The 20,452-nt window shown below is 34.3% G+C and overlaps 2 protein-coding genes across 5 annotated transcripts; both read left to right on the forward strand.

Annotated features, from left to right (window-relative positions):
• The first annotated feature begins 1,500 nt into the window (after positions 1-1,500).
• LOC145120993 (transcriptional corepressor LEUNIG-like) lies at positions 1,501-8,810 on the forward strand. Of its 4 annotated transcripts, none has more exons than XM_079056773.1 (18): positions 1,502-1,775; positions 2,272-2,369; positions 2,581-2,690; positions 2,795-3,199; positions 3,306-3,394; positions 3,473-3,551; positions 3,642-3,717; positions 3,800-3,849; positions 4,081-4,386; positions 4,469-4,681; positions 5,526-5,777; positions 5,865-5,985; positions 6,241-6,350; positions 6,446-6,595; positions 6,838-6,993; positions 7,079-7,195; positions 8,222-8,428; positions 8,520-8,810. In XM_079056773.1, exons 1-18 carry the CDS (start codon positions 1,744-1,746, stop codon positions 8,661-8,663), a joined length of 2,715 nt encoding a protein of 904 aa, XP_078912899.1. In that variant the 5' UTR covers positions 1,502-1,743; the 3' UTR covers positions 8,664-8,810. The 4 variants fall into 4 exon arrangements, with proteins under 4 accessions (XP_078912897.1, XP_078912898.1, XP_078912899.1 ...); XM_079056774.1 differs by having other exon boundaries at positions 4,084-4,386; XM_079056771.1 differs by having other exon boundaries at positions 1,501-1,775; positions 4,084-4,386; positions 5,526-5,985.
• A 3,090-nt stretch (positions 8,811-11,900) lies between these two features.
• LOC145120387 (paramyosin-like protein) lies at positions 11,901-14,118 on the forward strand. Its single transcript, XM_079056214.1, has 10 exons — positions 11,901-11,992; positions 12,301-12,364; positions 12,487-12,585; positions 12,689-12,823; positions 12,920-12,999; positions 13,096-13,135; positions 13,232-13,339; positions 13,433-13,513; positions 13,606-13,728; positions 13,838-14,118. The coding sequence occupies exons 2-10, from the start codon at positions 12,353-12,355 to the stop codon at positions 13,886-13,888; spliced, it is 729 nt and encodes a 242-aa protein (XP_078912340.1). The 5' UTR covers positions 11,901-11,992; positions 12,301-12,352; the 3' UTR covers positions 13,889-14,118.
• The last annotated feature ends 6,334 nt before the right edge of the window (positions 14,119-20,452 follow it).

Here is a 20,452-nt window from a genome sequence, read left to right on the forward strand (position 1 = left end):
CCAAAACATCACAAACAGGTAAATTGTTCTCCATATAAGGTTATACCATCTTCTTATTTACTACCTAATAATAAGTAAGATCTAATGCAGGTGGGTAGGCTAAAGAAAAATAGACGAATGAAAAAGGATGAGGGTACCAACCAAAGGACAATAAAAAAAAACTATACCTCACATTTACTTGCAGCAAATGCCACAAGGGGCATAATGAAAGGAGCTGCAAATAGAAGGGTGGACTAGAGTAGGGTAGACCAGATGAACCAGGTGCGTTGGGGAAAGGGAAGAAAATTTCAGGAAAATATGGTGTTGGGTCTTGAATGTAGGTGTTCCAAGGTAATGATTGGTGGTAGTTAGTAGTTAATGGTTCATCTTTTGTTGGGATGTTATATGAAAACACTTTATTTATGATTAGCTTATTTTGGTTTAAAACATTGCCATTATATGGCTGGCTTATTTTGACACCATGTATTGTACCTTTCACATTGGAACTAACTCTTTGGTACTATAATATGATAATTTGGATATATGTTTGGCATTTTATGTTGGTTGTTTATGTTGGTGCTTTTTGGTTCATTGTGGTTATTTATATGCACTAACTTTTTACCATTGTGGCATACCATTACCATACATAAACTGCTTCCTACAATAAACACATAATTTTATGAACACCTTTTCCATTAGAACTTAAGCTACAACAAACACCATTATAGTTTCATCATTACAACAACAAAAGACCACCATTATAGTTTCATCATTACATGCAAACTTCCTTCATACAAACTTATTTAACTTTAAATAACATAAAAGAAGAAAAAGACCCTAACTTATGACTAGAAAGATCTTCATCACCATTGCTTCATGCATTTTTGTTTTAGGGCTTGTACAAGTAATTTCTTTAGCATAACAGATATAGAATCACAACAACTGCCCTACGACACATATGGGGTCGAACCAACCAATGAATAAACATTGTGATCTAGTTCAAATAAGTCCAAAACCTCATTTCCAAGATTTAAATAAGTCCAAGAGGTTACAATGAAGACATGTCTTCCACAAAAACACAAAATCATGTTCTTAAGAATTTGAGAGAATCTGGAGAGAAAAGAGAAAAAGAAGAAGCCTTTGGTAGAAGAACTTGACAACTTTTGAGAGTACGTGGAGAGGAAGAAAGGTTTAAATCATCTAAATTGACGTTAACAAGGTGGAATGACGAAATTGCCCCTCGTGTGAGTGGCACGTGGGTCGAATAACGTCTAACAATGGACGCCGGACGGCGTAACTAGGTGAGCAAGTTTTTGAAATCACATAAACAAAATGGATAGACGTTTTAATAGTTGTCTGATAAACAACAAGGACCAATCATGTAATTTTGCCTATTTTCACATGAGAAAAACATCTATTTTCTTGCTTACGAAAAGTGTAGTCCTTTGGTCTTCTCTTTTTCTCTCTCGATTTTTTTGTGCAATAAAATCCACATCCTCATAAGCGTATCCAAATATTACAGTCATCTTGATTTTCTGAGATTCCTTTTTACTCTTCTGTTCTATTCTTTCTCTCTCTCCGAATTTTCCCCCTTTTCTCTCTCTTTTTCCCTCGAAGGATCTTCTTTTTCACTTAAATATTCTGGAATTCTTACATCAATTGCTCAAAGGGTTTTAACGGAGAACAAAAACCCTGGTCTGTAAGTTTTACATCATATGAAGATCTAACAATTTGTATCTCTTGAGCCTTTTTCTTCAAGAAAAAATGTCTCAGACTCACTGGGAAGCTGATAAAATGTAAGTTTCTTTTGCCCCTTATAAAATTCTCTGTAATTTCCAATCATTTGTGTTGTATTCATGGTTTTCTGTTAGATTTATGCTCTCTGTCGCTTGTTTGTTGTTTTTTTTTTCTTCTTATCCAATTTTGTTTTTTTGTTTTATCCCGCTTCCCGTCTTTTTAGGGTTTGTCCTTTCAGCAGCTTTTCTCATTACTTTTTATTAAATTTATTTCTTCCCTCAGTTGGATTTGTCTTATAGATTCAGTATCGGTCGAATATTTGTTTGTAGTCTCGCTTCATTTATCTTGTGTTAGTGTTCTTCATTTCGGTATATGTATGAATCCGGATTTTTTGTATGAAGTTTCGAACTTCAATGGTTTCAGAGAGATAGATATTTCTAGTCAATTGGGAGCTTTAGCGACTCTAATTAGCTTGAACTTGTTCTTCTTCATGTAAAGTTTCAAACTTTGTTATAATTTCCAACTAATAAATCTGCTATCTGATTTATTTAACAGGTTAGATGTTTATATACATGACTACTTGGTAAAGAGGGATTTAAAAGCTTCAGCCCAAGCATTTCAAGCAGAGGGAAAAGTCTCATCTGACCCTGTTGGTAAGATTCCATTATAATTTCAATATTACCCATTTGTCTTTTTCCTTTATCATCATTCCAAATACATCACTGCTAATAATCTAACTCCAAAACATTAGGCTATTTTAGATATTTGACAAACAATCATACATTTTCTTTGTGCCAAGTTAAAATTTTATAACTTTTATCCTCACATGGAGTAAAAATTACCAAAATTTTGTTATTTTTACAGCTATTGATGCACCTGGTGGCTTTCTATTCGAATGGTGGTCAGTATTTTGGGACATATTTATTGCAAGAACCAATGAGAAACACTCAGAAGTTGCAGCCTCTTACATTGAGGTTAGTTTAAGCTCATAGTTTCTTTTTCTAATCTATTGATACATACATACATACATACATACATACATATCTTTACATAAAAATACATACTTTGATAACTACAGACACAGTTAATCAAAGCAAGAGAGCAACAACAACAACAACAGCAACCACAACAACAACCACCACATCCACAACAACAACAACAGCAACAACAACAACAACATCAACAGATGCAAATGCAACAGCTCATGTTGCAACGCCAAGCTCAACAACAACAACAGCAACAACAGCAGCAACAACAGCAACAGCAGCAGCAACAACAACAGCAGCAACAAGCACAACAACAGCAACAGCAGCAACAAAGGAGAGATGGGGCCCACCTTCTGAATGGGGCATCAAACAGACTTGTTGGAAATGAGCCACTTATGAGACAAAATCCTGGAGTCAATGCTATTGCTACAAAAATGTATGAGGAGAAATTGAAAGTCCCACTTCCTAGGGACTCTTTAGATGATGCAGCTATGAAGGTATATATGTATATATGATAATATGAATATGAGATTATTCTCTAAAAAAAGTCAAATGTTTGACTTTTATGGAATTCGGTTAATTTTGTTTTATATTTACAAACAGAGATATGGTGAGAATGTGGGCCAGCTTTTGGATCCCAACCAAGCTTCAATCTTGAAATCTGCTGCTGCAGCAGCTGGACAACCTTCAGGGTAATGTTTATTTATTTTTATTTATTTATTTATTTATTGTTTGTAATAATTATATATTATTAATATATTTTTTTTCAGGCAAGTGTTGCATGGGACAGCTGGCAGTATGTCTCCTCAAGTTCAAGCGCGGAACCAACAACTTCCAGGCTCTGCACCTGTGAGTATTCTTTTTTTGAAAATGAAAAAAATGGTAATTTTTTTGTGATATTAAATGTGATTTAACTTATATTGATGTATATTTTAATAGGAAATAAAAACGGAAATGAATCCAATTTTGAATCCTAGAGCAGCGGGACCCGAAGTATCATTAATTGGGATTCCTGGTAATATTTGACTTTTTCCATTGACTTTTTTACTTTACTTGAACTATCACTTCATGTAACTGACATTATTCTTGTTTTCTAGGATCAAATCAAGGTGGTAATAACTTGACATTGAAAGGATGGCCTCTCACAGTAAGTTTATCAATAATTCGGCATTTACCATTTTACCCTTCTACCTGCCTATGTGTTTGTTTCCATTTTTTCCTCATTAAGTCTTTTATGTCTGAAGTGGTTGAATCTTGAATGAGTAATGATGTATGTCTGAATAAACTGTCTGAAAAAGACTAAATGACCATTTTATCCTTTCGTTCTATTCATATTAAGTCAAAAAGAAACAGCCCTTACGCCTGTTAATGATCTTAGCAGGGGTTAGATCAATTGAGATCTGGTTTAATGCAACAACAGAAGTCATTCATGCAAGGATCACAACCATTTCATCAGTTACAAATGATGTCACCACAACATCAACAACAGCTTCTATTAGCACAACAAAACATGACATCACAATCAGCTAATGATGAAAGCAGAAGGCTTAGAATGCTTCTTACTAACAGAAGCATGGGTATGGGAAAAGATGGAAGTGGTCTTTCAACTTCTGTTGGTGATATTCCAAATGTGGGGTCCCCAATGCCCGTTTTACCCCGTGGAGATACTGATATGTTACTCAAGGTGATTCTGAATATTCAGTTCTTGTAATCTTGTTTCTGTATAATGAATGATTATGGAATTTATTACGGTTTTGCCATTATAGTTAAAAATGGCGCAATTACAGCAACAACAGCAGCAGCAGCAGCAGCAACAGAATGGTGGGAATCAGCAACAGCAACAACAGCAGCAGATTCATCATTCTCTTTCTGCTCCTCAGCCTCAAAATTCAAATTTAAATATTCAACAAGAAAAGATTGTGGGTGCAAGTAGTGTGGGAGATGGGAGCATGTCGAATTCGTTTAGAGGAAATGATCAGGTTAGTTTGGTTTCTGATGTTACTTGATAGGTGTATTAGGGTCTGTTTGGTTGGATGGAATGGAATGGAATTGAATGACTAAGGAATGGAATGTTTAGTTGGTCTGTAGGAATGAAATGAGTTTTCATATGAAATTTTTTATATTACCCCCAAACCTGCCAACATATGAAAGTCTAGGGACCAAACCTGAAAATATACGGAAGTCTTGTGGCCAAAGTCTGAACCCCAAAAAGTCTAGGGACCAAACCTGTCAATTTATGAAAGTCTAGTGGCCAAAGTCTGAAACCCAAAACGTCTAGGGACCAAACCTGCCAATTTATGAAAGTCTTGTGGCCCGAGTCTGAAACCCAAAAAGTCTAGGGACCAAACCTGCCAGTATATGAAAGTCTTGTGGCCAAGTCTGAATCCCAAAAAGTCTAGGGACCAAACCTGCCAATATACGAAAGTCTTGTGGCTGAAGTCTGAATCCCAAAAAGTCAAGGGATTAAACCTGCCAATATATTAAAGTCTTGTGGCCAAAGTCTGAAACCCAAAAAGTCTAGGGACCAAATCTGCCAATATATGTAAGTCTTGTGGCCAACGTCTGAATCCCAAAAGGTCTAGGCACCAAACCTGCCAATTTATGAAAGTCTTGTGGCCAAAATCTGAAACCCAGAAAGTCTAGGGACCAAATCTGCTGACATATGAAAGTCTTGTGGGAAAAGTATGAAACATACAAAAGTGTTGTGGAATTCAATTAAAACTATGGAATAAACCATTCCATTCCTTCCTTGATTCCATTCTACCAAACACTACCTTAGGTAGTAGTTTCTTTTCTTTAACATGATTTCTAATCCATTTTAAGGCTTCAAAAAACCAGACTGGAAGAAAAAGAAAACAGCCCGTGTCATCATCCGGGCCCGCCAATAGTTCCGGAACAGCAAACACAGCGGGCCCCTCACCATCTTCAGCACCTTCAACTCCATCAACTCATACACCTGGTGATGTCATCTCAATGCCTAATTTGCCACATAATGACAGCTCATCAAAATCTTTAATGATGTTTCGACCCGATGGTGGGCCCACGAATAATCTCACCTCCCCATCAAATCAATTGGTAAGTGGGGTCCACTTTCCTTTTTACGGTTTTTGTATCGGTATAATCTTGTGTTGCAATGATAAGGGTGTTTTGGTCATTTTGCAGGCTGACATGGATCGTTTTGTGGAAGATGGATCTCTTGATGATAATGTGGAATCTTTTTTGTCTCATGATGATACGGATTTGAGGGATACAGTTGGTGGTCGTTGTATGGATGTCAGCAAAGGTAAGATTGTTTTTTTAGTTTGATATGATGGAATGGAATCACAAAGGAATGGAATGGAATGAACAATGTAATGGAATGAGGAAGGTAAAGGAATGGGTTGTTACATTCCGTTATCATGTTTGGTTGGCTTGAAGGAATGGGATGAATCATTTAAACATTTTGTTTCTTATGCGCACAATTTTAAAAGTCGATACATAAAGAAAAAAAATTGTTATTTTATTAAAATTAACTTCAATACGATTGATATGAAATTAGGGTTTACATTTACGGAGGTAAATTCAGTTCGTGCTAGTGCAAGTAAGGTTGTGTGTTGCCATTTTTCATCGGATGGTAAACTTCTTGCAAGTGGTGGCCACGATAAAAAGGTAAAATTCAATTTCATTAAACAAAAAAAAAGTAATTTTAATCTTTACAAGAAAGTTGTATATTTACAGTGGTAAATTGGTAATTTATGATGCAGGCTGTATTGTGGTATACAGATTCGTTAAAACCCAAAACAACTCTCGAAGAACATTCATCATTGATCACGGATGTGCGCTTCAGCCCAAGCATGCCCCGCCTTGCCACGTCATCCTTTGATAAAACCGTTCGTGTTTGGGATGCCGACAACGTTAGTTCACCTTTTTTTTAGTCTCGATTTCTTTTACTTTGTTGTAATTTACATTTTTGGTCCCCGAGTATACCTGAATTTTGCAATTTTCGCTCCCAAAAAATTTTCATTTGCATTTTTGGTCCTTATTTGAGGTTGATGTAACGTTTTTATTCCCCTTCCAAGTAAAAATATAGCCATTTTACTTTGAACATGACAAATAAATAATTTACTCTTTAATTTAATTTAAATTTCATTTGTAGTCTGGTTTTTCTCTTCGGACATTTATGGGACATTCTACATCTGTGATGTCATTGGATTTCCACCCGAATAAAGATGATCTCATTTGTTCGTGTGATGGAGATGGAGAAATACGGTATTGGAGCATCAACAATGGTAGCTGTTCTCGTGTATTCAAGGTATATAATATAATATAAGGGCAAATTAGTCATTTCAACTTGGATTAAAATAAAATGATTATTTTTTTTTTTGTAATTAATTTAGGGAGCAACAGCCCAAGTGAGATTTCAACCACGCCATGGAAGATTTCTTGCAGCAGCTGCAGAAAACATTGTATCGATTCTTGATGTGGAGACTCAAGCATGTCGACATACATTAACGGTTTGATTTTGTATTTTAATGTTTTTTTATTTTTATTTTTTGAGTAATTTACATCTTTGGTCCCTGAGTAATTATAGTTGATTTTTTCAAGGGTTAATCTCATAAAAGACCTTACATTTTGTGTTTTTTCCGGATTAAACTTAAACTTTTTTTTCTTCAAAAAGACCTTGCATTTTTTTCTTTTTTCTGATCTGGCTCTGTCATTTTTTTTTGAAAAAACTTGTCAAATGTGAGGTTTTTTTTTGAGAAAAACAAAAAAAGTTGAGGGTTTATTTGGAAACAGTTAGAAGGTTGAGGATTTTTTTTTTTGGAAAAAGGCAAAGTTGAGGGTTCTTTTTGAAAAAATGAAAAAATACAAGGACTTTTTCAGGAAAAAAATAAAAATGAGGTTTAATCCGGAAAAAACACAAAATATAAGGTCTTTTATGAGATTAACCCTTTTTTCAATTTTTGCAATTTTGGTCCTTTGATGTTCATGTAACATTTTTGGTCTGAGTTCCCACTAAAATGACTATTTTCAGTCCCTGGGTTTAACTGATTTTTACAATTTTGGTCCCAAAAATTTGTCATAGGGACCAAAATGTTACAAAAATCTTAACTAAGCACCAAAATTGCAAGAGAATCCTTTCAGACCGAATTTGAACAGATTAGCTATACCAAGGGACCAAAAATATAAAATAGTAAATTACATTTTTTGTCATTTAAGTATAGCTGATGTTTGCAATTTTGGTCCCACAAAGTTTTTACATGATATTTTGGTCCATATTTGAGGGTCTTGTAACGTTTTTGGTCCCTGTTCCAATTAAAATGAGTATTTTTGGTCCCCAATTATTACAATTTTGGTCCCAAAAATAGTCATTTTACTTAATAAGGACAATTTTGGTCTCAAAATAAGGACAAAAGTTTCAAAAGAAAACCTTTTGGTACCAAATTTGAAAAAATCAGCTATAATCGGGGACCGAAAATGTAACTTACTCAAAATATATGATTAACTCTAATAAAATAATCAACTATTTGAATATGTAGGGGCATACAAAGCCGATTCATTCTGTTTGTTGGGACCCAAGTGGGGAGTATTTGGCATCCGTTAGTGAGGACTCTGTTCGTGTGTGGTCTCTTATGGCAGGAAATGAAGGGGAATGTGTACATGATCTTAGTTGTAATGGCAACAAGTTTCACTCATGTGTTTTTCATCCTAGTTATGCTTCATTATTGGTCATCGGTTGTTACCAGGTAACTTTACTTTTCACTTTTCACTTTTCACCACAAACTAGTAAAAAAGTAAATATTACTTTTTTAATGGGTTTTCTTCTTGTGAATGCAGTCGTTGGAGTTGTGGAATATGTCAGAGAACAAGACAATGACTTTATCGGCTCATGAAGGATTGATTGCTGGCTTGGCTTTGTCCACTGTTACGGGTTTGGTAGCTTCTGCTAGCCATGATAAGATTGTTAAGCTTTGGAAATGAAAAAAAAACAAGAAACAAAAAATGTTGTATCATCTGTTGTATCTTGAATGTGGAACAGTATGTTTATTGTGCTTTGGTGATATGTTTATATGGGTAAAAACATGCTATCCTTAATTATGAAAAGCTCCATGTTTCTTTATATATAAATCGTCTCCACATTTTTACGATGGATTTATTTGATTTTGATTGTCATAATCTCTAAAATGACCATCAAGGCTGTACTTGCACCCTATTCTCGAGTTTAACTAACAGAAAGAAAAGAAAGGGAAGGAGAATATGGAGAGAAAAGAAAGGGAGGAGAAGGAAGTGATTTAACTTTTTCGTGTTCTCGAGAGTTCGAAGAAAAGGAAATGAAGTTTTTTTTTTAAAAAAAATGTGCTCCCGAGTTGGAAGGAAAAGAAAATTAAATCAACATTATAATTTTACCCTTATTTTTTAGCAATCATATTAGATATATAGTTTAAATTGGAAAAAAATGTTGATCTGCATGCCATCTTTATATTTTGTGTCTTTATTTTCGTTTACACACAAATATACATATTTATATTTAGTTAAATACCACCAACATATAATATTCAATTAAAATATCAAATGTTAGCAAAACATAAATAATATTAAAATAAAAACATTTGTTGTTATCTTTTAAATAACATTTGTCTAACGGAAAAGAAACCAAACTTTAAAAGTTATTGAAAACAATGCAGTTTAATCAGGCTACGACTCCAAAAACTAGAATTCAATTCGTGAAGCCAAAAATAAGTCAAACATAGAAACAACAAATCAACACCTCTTATCCTAATTCATAATTTATCTGCGTCCATCGTTGTTTTCAGTAGATCATTCCATATGTTCATTGGACAAGTAAACAACGTCCTCGTATCTGCCTGGTTACGAGCCAAATACATGAGAGCACCTGGTATTTCATGGGGTTCCAAACCCATCGGCTGCAATTCTTGATAAATTTCATCACATGTTAACTCATGATGGTAAGTTCTTTCAAAGATTTTGTTACATTCCCTCATAGCATTAGCCACATCACAAACATCATTCATAATCTTACTCTTTCAAAAAAAAAAAAATATTATTCAGAATCTTTGTTTCAAATGTTTTAGGTTCAAGTTTCAGGTTGAGGTTGAGGTTCAACTTCCTCTACGATTTTTTTTTGATTTTTTTGATTTTTTGATTTTTTGATTTTTTTTGCACTTTTTAGCACTTGAATTTTGTTAAGGTGAAAAAATGTAGGAGATACCACTTGAATGTCATCTTCATCATCATCTATATGTTGGTTTTCCAGTGTAACATCATTACTTGCCAATAAATCATCAACCTTTAAAATACTTTATATTTTGATGTCTGTAGTCTTGCTAAACCTGACAATTATCTCCTTTACTGTTTCAACATTTTCTCCCAAAGCTCTATCTCTCGCAAATAATACCAAAAATAGGAGCAAGGGCAAAATTGACCAATGGGAACAACAAAGAAGAACAAATGGCATCAGCAAGAAGGATTGGAAACAGAAAGCAACAACACATGTTGACTTATTATTGCTGATTGATATCGATTGCTAGCGTTAGAAAATGAAAATAGTAATGAAAGAATCGCATAAAAAGAAAGCAACAACAATCATATTTTAGAATATGACAATTACTTGTTGCTAGTGGTAGGGAAAAAATGAAAATAGGAATGGCAAAAGTAGTCATGTTCACTTATGTTAATATTTCCATTTTTTTGAAGATGATTCACGTGTATAGCATATATAAATGTGGAGGTAACACAAAAGAACAATTGTTTTTATATAACAACGAGTTTCAAACACTTACAATCTGTTAATGAAATATGTGATTCTAAGTGGCATAAGAAGCCAAGCACAACTCGTAAGTAAACATGCATTAGGCTGAACAAGCATAAAACTCTTTTAATCATTGGAAGTGGTAATGCCACGACAAACTAATTTTAATTTCCGATATTTTTATATATGACTTGATTGATCAAGTGTGGTTGGTTGTTCTAGACTTCATATATTCTGATAAAAAGCAATAACCATTACATTTTTCTTGAAACTTAACTGAAGGCTACTATTTTGTGCTTATATTTAACATTTTCATGTTGTTTTTGAGGATGATTCACATGGATTGCATATATAAATGTCAGAGGTAATACAAAAAGAACACTTATTTTAATATAACACTTTCTTGTATACACAGAAGAACATGAAAATAATAACAGATCACGATCTATTGAAAATAATAACAGATCACTCTCTTGTATACACAGAAGAACTTGCAGAAAAAGAAAATAGAAACCAGTTTTACCTGTGAGATTGCAGATTGCAGGGACGAAGACTGATGTAGACCTGATGAATGGCTTGAGAGTTGAGAATGCAAATCGTGTTTTTTGGTTTGCAGCGTGCTCATAAATAGTGATAAGAAAAATAATTTGGTAAACTTCAAATAAATCGGATGGAGACATGGTCGACTTCTCTCCAAATCTCTCCAATTTGGGAGGAAGATTAGGAAGGATGATATTCCCTTATCTTCTCTTCTTTTCTTTCCAAATCCACCAAAAAAAAAAACTCGGGAACAAGATATCTCCTCATTTCCTCCCAATTCCTTCTGATTACCTCCCATTCCCTCGTTAAATGAGACTCGGGAACGAGGTGTTATACTTCAAGATTAAAAGTTTAACCATTTATTCTGCTAGTTAGCGTGAAAGACCTTTTCTGAATTTTGTACTACGTTAGCGATGATTAACAAACTTCACGATCACGATTTTTTTTGAGTTATCAACTATACTAAAAGCTCACGTTTAATAACAAAATTGGTGACGACAAATTTTAAAAACTAATAGTTATTCATTAAAAGGTCATGCATATTACACAAAATTATTAATTTTTTGACATTTTCATAATATTCTTCTTTGTGAGAGTTATTTGACATTTTGAGTGAGAACCGATCGTTGTAAGATTTGGAATGACTTTAACATTTGCTACGACGTTGTGGGATTTGGAATGACTTTGACATTGGCTACGATAGTGAGGTGTATTTTGACAATAGTTTTACCAAATCGGATCAATAATAAGATGCATTTCAAGAATTTACTTATACTTGTAATTAAAATGATTTAACATACATCATTAGGAAAAAATTTAAACGAAAAAAGAACAATATTGCAATTTTGTGAGGACCTAAGATGTATACAGTCAGTTCTACAAGGGTTCAACTTTTTTATTTAAAAAGTTTGCCATGGTATCAATCCGGCGACATCCTCAACAATCAAATTGGTTATCTCCGCCATTAGTCGCCACCAATAACCAACCCTTTCGCCACCAGGTTCTTCTCTTTATCTCTTTAAGTATATTTACGTGTGTGTTTTCTTGTTACGATGGTTCTGGAATTCAATGCATCCTTCACGTATCCATAAACAGTTACAAAAATCCCCCAAATCAGTGAAGAATTAGGGCATGCTGTATCAAATCGATTAGGTTGATTTAAACATTTTCTGATCTTTTCATAGCTAATCGTTGGTTATCTAAGTTTCTATTGGCTATTTGATTTTGACATTGCGATTTCATCCATGGCATAAGTATATTTCATAGAATTTGTCTTCCTCACATGACGATAAAATTTTCACCCTGCAGCTTGAAGATTTAAGGATTGTATTAAAATTCAGTAGTTAAACTGAACGCTTCGATGACAGAAATGGTAAATCAGTTCATTTCCTTGATCTAATCACCGAGTTTATTCATTATTGTATCTTGTCTCATTGGAAACCTAATTAAATACGTTTTCAGTAGTTCTTAATCCTGTTTTATATTGTTCTTCAGGATCAAAAGATAACAGAAGCTTTGAAGAAGATGAATGCTTCGAAAGAAGGAGCCACTGCTAACGTACAGACATTACTTCCACTTCTGGAGACATTAAAGGTTTCCATTTATGCTTTTCAGATACTCATAAGCTGAATTTATACTTCTCAAAATTAACCAAAATCATTAATTGTGTATGTTGTTATGTATGATTATGAACCAGGTTCTTGAGAAGCAAGAAGAAGAAGATGAATCAAATTACAGTGAAATATATGATAGACTTCAATTGGAGGTCAGTGAATTGGAGAAGATGATACAGATCAATGATCCTGTTGAGAGATTGAATTCAGCAAAGATGGTATTTCTTGTAATTCTTATAGTTACATATGCACCTTGAATATACAAAAATATTTAAATAAAAAAAAGAAAAATCTTTCTGTAAATTTTGTTACAGGAGCTTGCATCAAAGCTAAGGGAAATTATATCATTAAAGCGCCAACGTGATGATATTCCAACACAAGCAGAACTTATTCAGTAAGATTTATAAAAAAAAAAGTCAACAAACTTTTTGTTAAATTTGAAAAGTCAACATATTTTTGTTAAATTTGAAAAGTATTTTCTACACTGCAGATATGAACGTAGGTTTTCAGAACTTAATGTTCACATTCAGGTATGTCAGTTTTTTTACTTTTATTATTTTTTTTTCTCGAAGGTTAAATTTTAAAAAAGTCAACATATTTTTGTTAAAATTTTCATTTATTAATAGGGAAAGCTTCGGCAAACTCGTAAATACTATGCAACATATAACGCTTTATTGGAAATAAAAGAACTGATGTTGAAGGAAACTTCTTTATTAAACTCCATGAGTTCACAGGTAAATTATATATAAATGAAATAGTTAATTTTTTTTTTTATTATCATTAATGTAATCATTTATTTTTTTGTTTTACGCAAATTAAAAAAACAGTTACATGATGCACTTAATAGTCCTGCTGGTCGAGTAACATTGACTAGTTCCATAGATGGAATTTCAAAGAGTATTCAACAGGTAATACTATAAATTAATATATTATAATCACAAGAATTTATATCAATTTTATAAAATTTGAAGTTGTATATATTTATTTTTATATTTTGTAGAAGCTTAGAAATGTGGAAGTAACGTTGGAAGCAGAGCAGAAAGCTTGTGAAGGTTTGAAGAAAAAACATGCAGCAGCGAATTTGGAGAAAAGGCGTTGCTATTCTTTGTTAAAGGAGTTTCAAGTAAGTATTTATTTAATATAATTGTTAATAAATTCGTTTATTTAAGAAAATTAAAACTTTTTTTTTTTTGCTAATGATGGTTATTTTATGTCTCACTTTTGATTATTAGGAAGAATGCACGAGGAATGAGAGACTTAGGAATCAAACTTCTTCTGTCTGATATCTGTGGTTAGAAAGAATGTAAAGATTTATTATTATTTTTTTTTTTTTCCAAATATAGCTCATATAGTTATACTGTTAGATTTGTATGGTTGTTTGGTATATGTTGTTTTGGTTTTGTTTTTTGTACCATATATTTTTTATGATATTATTTTAAAACTATAAAGCAAATCAAACTCATAAAATATGTAATAAGAACTAAAATAACTAATATATGTTTGGTTATGACTATTTCATTTTAACTAGTTATGAAACATATTAAAAATATTAGTGATTGGATATCATCATCATTTTCCGTACCACAAAATGATGCAAATACTTATTTGTCTACAAAATATGATGTCATTTTTTACACAAAAAATTTCAAGTATATTTACAACTGCATTTATTGGCTTTTTATAATTATGGAATATGGGTCTCGATTAGGGATGTGCTTCGGGCCGGAACCGACCCGAACCGTACCAGACCCGAATAACCCGAAATCCGAATTGGATGAATAGTTGGAACCGAAACCCGCATCGATTATTAACCCGAAAGGACCGAAATAACATGTACACTATGCTTTTGAACAGAAATGATCTGGATAACCCAAATAAACCAAAATAACCTAAATAAAGAAATACTATATCGAGTTCAAGAAAAAAAATACATATTAAACATTGATAATTCATATTTAAACATTAAACATCCATTGAAACTTGAATAACTACTAATAATCGATTGAAATTACTTTCTGTTCATAAATTCATTATATATTCGTTCATAATGAAACTAGCATTTGAAATACCATAGCTCAAACATGTACAACACTTCAAATGGGTTTACCAGTGGCAAAAAAAAACATTGGTTAATGTAGAAACGGGAAGCTCACGTGAAATCAGAGACAACGACGACATGATTCAAACCCTAAAACAAGTTTCAATCAATTACATAAAGTAGTAACTAATTTAAGCAAAATTCATTAATTTTTCGGGTCGGTCATTTTGGCTCAATTAAACCTTTATTCGGGTAACCCAGACTGAACAACTCGAGAATCGAATTGGGCTAAAATAAATACCCGAGAACCGACCCAAATAACTTATTCGGTCCTAGTTTCGGTTTCGGTTCGGATAATCTGTCCAAATGCACATCCCTAGTCTAGAACGAGTGAGAACCTAAAAATCAGAAAAAATTTCAAGGATAATTTTGCACCATTCACTTTATCCAGAGCACAAACGTCAAATGCAATTTTTTTTTCGTTTTAAACTTGATCTTAACTTTTTTTTTTCTTTTGATTTTTTTAATGTAATTAAACTCCATTTTTAGTTTTTTCTTATGTTCCTTTTTATTTTCTATGACGTAAATTGTTAGTTATTAGTATCTTTTTAAAAAAGTTTTCATTTTTCTAATTTAAAACCCAATATCAAAATCTAACAAATAATTACTAAAACGGGCGTTCAGCTATGCTGGGCTTGTTGAGTTTTTGGGCTTCGCATCGTTGGGCCACCTTATTGCTTTGGGTCTTTTGGGCCATCTGAGACCAACTTTTTGTGTAACGCCCCGATTCTCAGGTATCGATTTTATATAAGAATTTCCTGGATTCAAGGTCTACTCGACGAGTTAGTTGCCCTACTCGTCGAGTAGCAGCGGGTTGGTCCGCGTGTTTTTAGTTACCTACTCCCCGAGTCCAAGAAGGGACTCGACGAGTAGGAGCTGGAGGAAGAAACCCTAATTTTCGGGGTTTTGCACCCTATTTAAGGATCATTTACTCCCCCTAACCTCTCTTACTGCCTCCCTCGAATTCAGAAACCCTAATTGTGCCTTCCCTCTATTTTTGTGTGTCTCTTATCTTGAAAGAAGATCTTTGGAGTAAAGGGGCTTGAAGTTCAAGAAGTTTGAAGCAAGGGGCTGTTGTAGATCCAGATTCTTCTCTGTTTTGGCACTGTTTTGAAGGTAACAAGTTGCTACCTTGACTCTCCTTTAGTTAGATCTTTTCATTTATGGGTTTAGAGCCTTTTTGGGGTTTTTGAGGTAGTTCTCCATTTTGGGTTAAGATCTAAGGTTTGCAACCTCAGATCTGGACTCCTTTAGTCCCTCCTTGTCATAAAGTATAAGTATTTGTCAAGCTATGACCTTTCCTCTACCTTAAGCCACTCCTTTAGCTTGTTTTGGGGCATTATCATCTTGCATGCATGTAAAGTTTGCAACTTTACGTGATAATCATGCTCTAGGAGCTTAGATCTGCAATATGGAGCCTTTGCATGACTTAAAAAGCATCTGCATGGTTGAAGGATTGAAGGGACTCGGCGAGTCGCAAGGTCGACTCGGCGAGTCATATGAAGATAGTCATGTACTCGACGAGTTGGATGAACAACTCGGCGAGTCCGATGAAGTTTGCCTTGGGCTCGGCGAGTCAGTCGAATGACTCGGCGAGTCAGCTAGGGTTTTTCCCAACCTTTGGACATGCATGAACTCGACGGGTTTTATGGTAACTCGACGAGTCAACCAAGGATTCATGACTTCTCGAGTTCAGGAAGGACTCGACGAGTCGGTGAACTACACTCGATGAGTCGGGTCAACATGGACTGTTGACTTTGACTGTGGACTTTGACTTTGACCAAGGATTGACCAGTTGTCCTCTGGGGGGATTTTGGTAATTTTGAAATTTATGGAAAAAGGGTTTTATGGTAACTATAGGCGGTGGAGCTCGTGTTGGTGATTCGAGAGTTGAGCTTATCATTTTCAGTGCGACATTGTGAGGTGAGTTATCCTCACTATACTCAAGGGTCTAAGGCACCAAGGCCGGCCCTTTGAATTGTTATTGGTTATGTTATGCTGGTATGATCTATTAGATCCGTATCCTAGAGGGTAGGATGACATTATGTGACATGTGGTAGGACCTGTTAGTTCGGTATCCTAGAGGGTAGGATAATATCATGTGGTATGTGTTATGATCCGTTAGATCATTTGTTGTCTATAGACTGTTATGTGATAATCTGTTATATGTGCACATGTTTGTTTGGCGGTTGAGGCTTATCTGCTTTGTGCGAAAGCCAATAGACCTGGGCATTCCAACCTGTTGGTTGTGGGCCGTGAGTATTCCATCCTGAGGATGACTGGACTCATAGTATGTGGGCATTCCAACCTGTTGGTTGTGGGCCTGGGGTATTCCATCCCGATGATGATTGGACCCATAGTATGTTGGCATTCCAACTGGATGGTTGAGGGCCTGGGGTATTCCAACCCGATGGTTGACTGGACCCATAGTATGCTGTTTATGATTATATGTGTATTGTTGCGGGTATGAGTATTTTGGGGGAACTCACTAAGCTTTCGGGCTTACAGTTTCAGTTCATTGTTTCAGGTACATCAGGGGATCGCGGCAAGGCGAATGCATGATCGTACAGCTCCTCATGTTTTGTTTATGTTTCTGGAAAAACTCTGATATTATACATTTTGAAAACAAGATGTAATGATTTTTAATGGGTTGAAATGTTTTTAAAAGTTTTAAATTGGCTTGATTTTATGGGTGTTACATTTTGGGACTAAGGAAATTACTGGGCTTTAGGATAAGACCCATATGGGGGTGGTCCCAATTTGGAAAATTGGACCATTAGTGGGCCTTTGTGGATCTTTTGGATTTGGGCCTTAGTTTTGGTTCAAGTTGGGCCATGGGTAAAATGGTCATTTTACCCTAAGTATGAGTTCTGGACCATGATTGGAACCCAATTGCTAATTGGGTGTGATTTTGTTCTGATAGCTCGGGGAGTCGTCCGGGAAGCAGCTAGGGATTTCTTTCAGTGAACTTCAACATTCGAGGTGAGTCTCCTCACTCTTCTATGGGTCGAAGGCACCAATGTCGGCTCATTTGGTTTATGTATAATAGGAAGACCCGGGGGTGACCCTTGGCACTTTGTATGAAAGACCAGAAGGCGGCTCCTAACAATCTGTATGCAAGATCAGAGTTTGAACTCTGATAGTTAATTGGTTAAGTGGTTGTAGATTGTATGCTAGTTGTATTTGTGATGCTTTCATGGAAGACCAGGATGTGACTCCTGACACTTGTCTGTAAGACCCAGGGTTTTGGCCTCCGGCCTGACAAGGAAGACCATGATACGACTCGTGGCATAATGGCAAGACTATGGTTGGCACATAACACTTTTTTATTGATTACTGGATATGTATGAAGTGTATGGCTCGTTTGATATGTATGGTATGTGGTATTTAGAGAAATCACTAAGATTTGTGCTTACAATTTGTGTTTTATGGTTTCAGGTACTTCCGGTTCGAAAGGGAATGACCCGACTTGATCGCAGCGCATACACCCGTGTTTTTCCGCAACTCAGTATTATGGGATTTACTTTGATAATTGTTTTATCCTAGGATACTTTAAATGTTTCATCAAATGTAAATGGATGTCTGAATTTATATATAAAAATGAAAATTTTCCCATGATTTTCGGGCTGTTACAAGTTGCTTAGTCATATCATTTTACGAGATTTTGACAATAAATAAAAGTAAATTTCGACATTAATATTTTCAATCTTACGGTAAGTATTTGTCTTCACATTATCACTAATTTTTAAGATTTCATTCTATCCACTTCCATATAAGAAACAAATTGGAATATAAATAAAATCTTTTTTAATGATGTCTTACGTTAAAAATTAATATATATTTATATATTGAATATTTAACAAATTATGTGAATAAGATAAAATTATAAATTGAAAATTACATGCAAGAAAAATTGAATATTATTCGAAATTAGATAAACATAGAAACAAATTTACTCGGAAAAAGAAACAAACAAACAAAAGGAAGAAAGAAAGATCATAAAACTAAAGTGGTTTAATGGCTTTGGACTTGTAAGCTTTGACAGCCTTCTGAATTAACGAAGAGTGATTGTGAAAGAATACCATCCTTTCTTTAACACTCTCTATCTCTTCAAGATGATACTTCTCCCATGCATCTTCCATATCATCCAATTCTTTCTCAGAAACATAGGACATGTATTTTCGTAACATATTCTTTCCATCACTTGTTATATTCTCAAACGGATATATATCATCTAAGGCTGCATCGGTGTGGGGATACTTTACCACGAAATCAAGTTCGCTCATTGTATGTTGCTTCCTTTTGGCCTTTTCTTTCAAAGAGTAGTTTGGTTTCTTCTTCTTGTTTTTCTTGTTCATTTGCAGCTTCCAATGAATTTTTATCGGCATCAAGAAGTAGAGTTTTCAAGGTGAAAAGGAGAATTGATGATGTAAAAAAGATATTAAGTTATGTTATATATACTAGCAGATTCCTAATCTAAGGGTAACTACCATTTCTACACGATTTCTATGATCTTTTCCTATTTCATATAAATGAAAAATGCCATGCATGATTCTGAGATCATTTCAAAATATACACAAATACACCTTTTATTATTATTACAAATCCTTAGTCATATTTTAAATAAAAAATGGGTTTCTCTCTCTCAAGTTTCACAAAGGAAAATATTCATGGTATCGTATTTAAATTAAAACCCAGGTCTACCTATATGGTTGGACCGTGAACCAGTTAAGAGAAGAGAACGGGTCAACTAAGATCAAACTTTTGTATATTTGTGACTCAGATCGACCCAACAGGGTTTGTCAAAAAACTGGTTGAACCGGTGACCCAATTAAGAACCTATGTTGAGGCGGTTGGATAGGTACCACATATTTTAGTAAAATGTTTATCTTTAGCAATATCATTTTATTTTTATAAGTTATGTTGTTGTTGTTGTTGTTGTTGTTATTATTATTATTATTATTTATAAATGTTTTTGTATACTCAAGGTTGATAAGAGGTCTTAAGATCCTATAAACGATTGTTTTAGAAAATATGTTTGACAAACAAGGTCCTACGATCCTATAAACCGACTTTTCAAATGTAAGGTGACATTTTTTATTTCTATATATATTAATTTAGTGTGGTAAATTTAGTTTACTATTACTTTATTTGGATAATGTCATAAAAAACTTTAAGTTTGGCCGAAAATGTCGGATTTTACCTTCCGACGGGTTTTTGGTTCGTTTATGCTGCAAACTTAACATTTTTTTTTTCGGTTTCGCCCTTTTTAGTTTTATCAAAATTTGAATACATATTTATATTTTAGACAAAATTGCAAAAATGGTCCCTGTGGTATGCAAATTTTTGGGGTTTTAGTCCAAACCCCGAGTTTTTTGGATTCATGATCCTTTTGCAGTGGGTTGTATGTGGAATTGGTCCCCGGACTTAACTCCCGTTAAAAAGGATCTGTTACCCCCCTCATGTGCCTCACACGTGAGGGTAAATCCGTCATTTCATATGTAATGGACCATTTTTGCATAAACCTTTTTTGGCTTATTTTGACCTTTACCCCTCATTTACTTTCCTTGACACCCGTCAACTCCCCAACTCCCTCCTTCTTGCTTCTGCTCCATTGAACCTGCAAAAAACCCTCGTTCCTTATCCAAACAAGTTAATCGATGCAACACATACAAGGTCATACGTTTAATTTTAAATGGTGTTCGTAATGTGGCAGATTAGACCAAAACATGAAGTTGTTGACGTATCA

This window comes from Lactuca virosa, chromosome 6 (genome assembly GCF_052849685.1).
Source record: "Lactuca virosa cultivar CGN04683 chromosome 6, Lactuca_virosa_CGN04683_v6, whole genome shotgun sequence".
Classification (NCBI taxonomy): domain Eukaryota; kingdom Viridiplantae; phylum Streptophyta; class Magnoliopsida; order Asterales; family Asteraceae; genus Lactuca; species Lactuca virosa.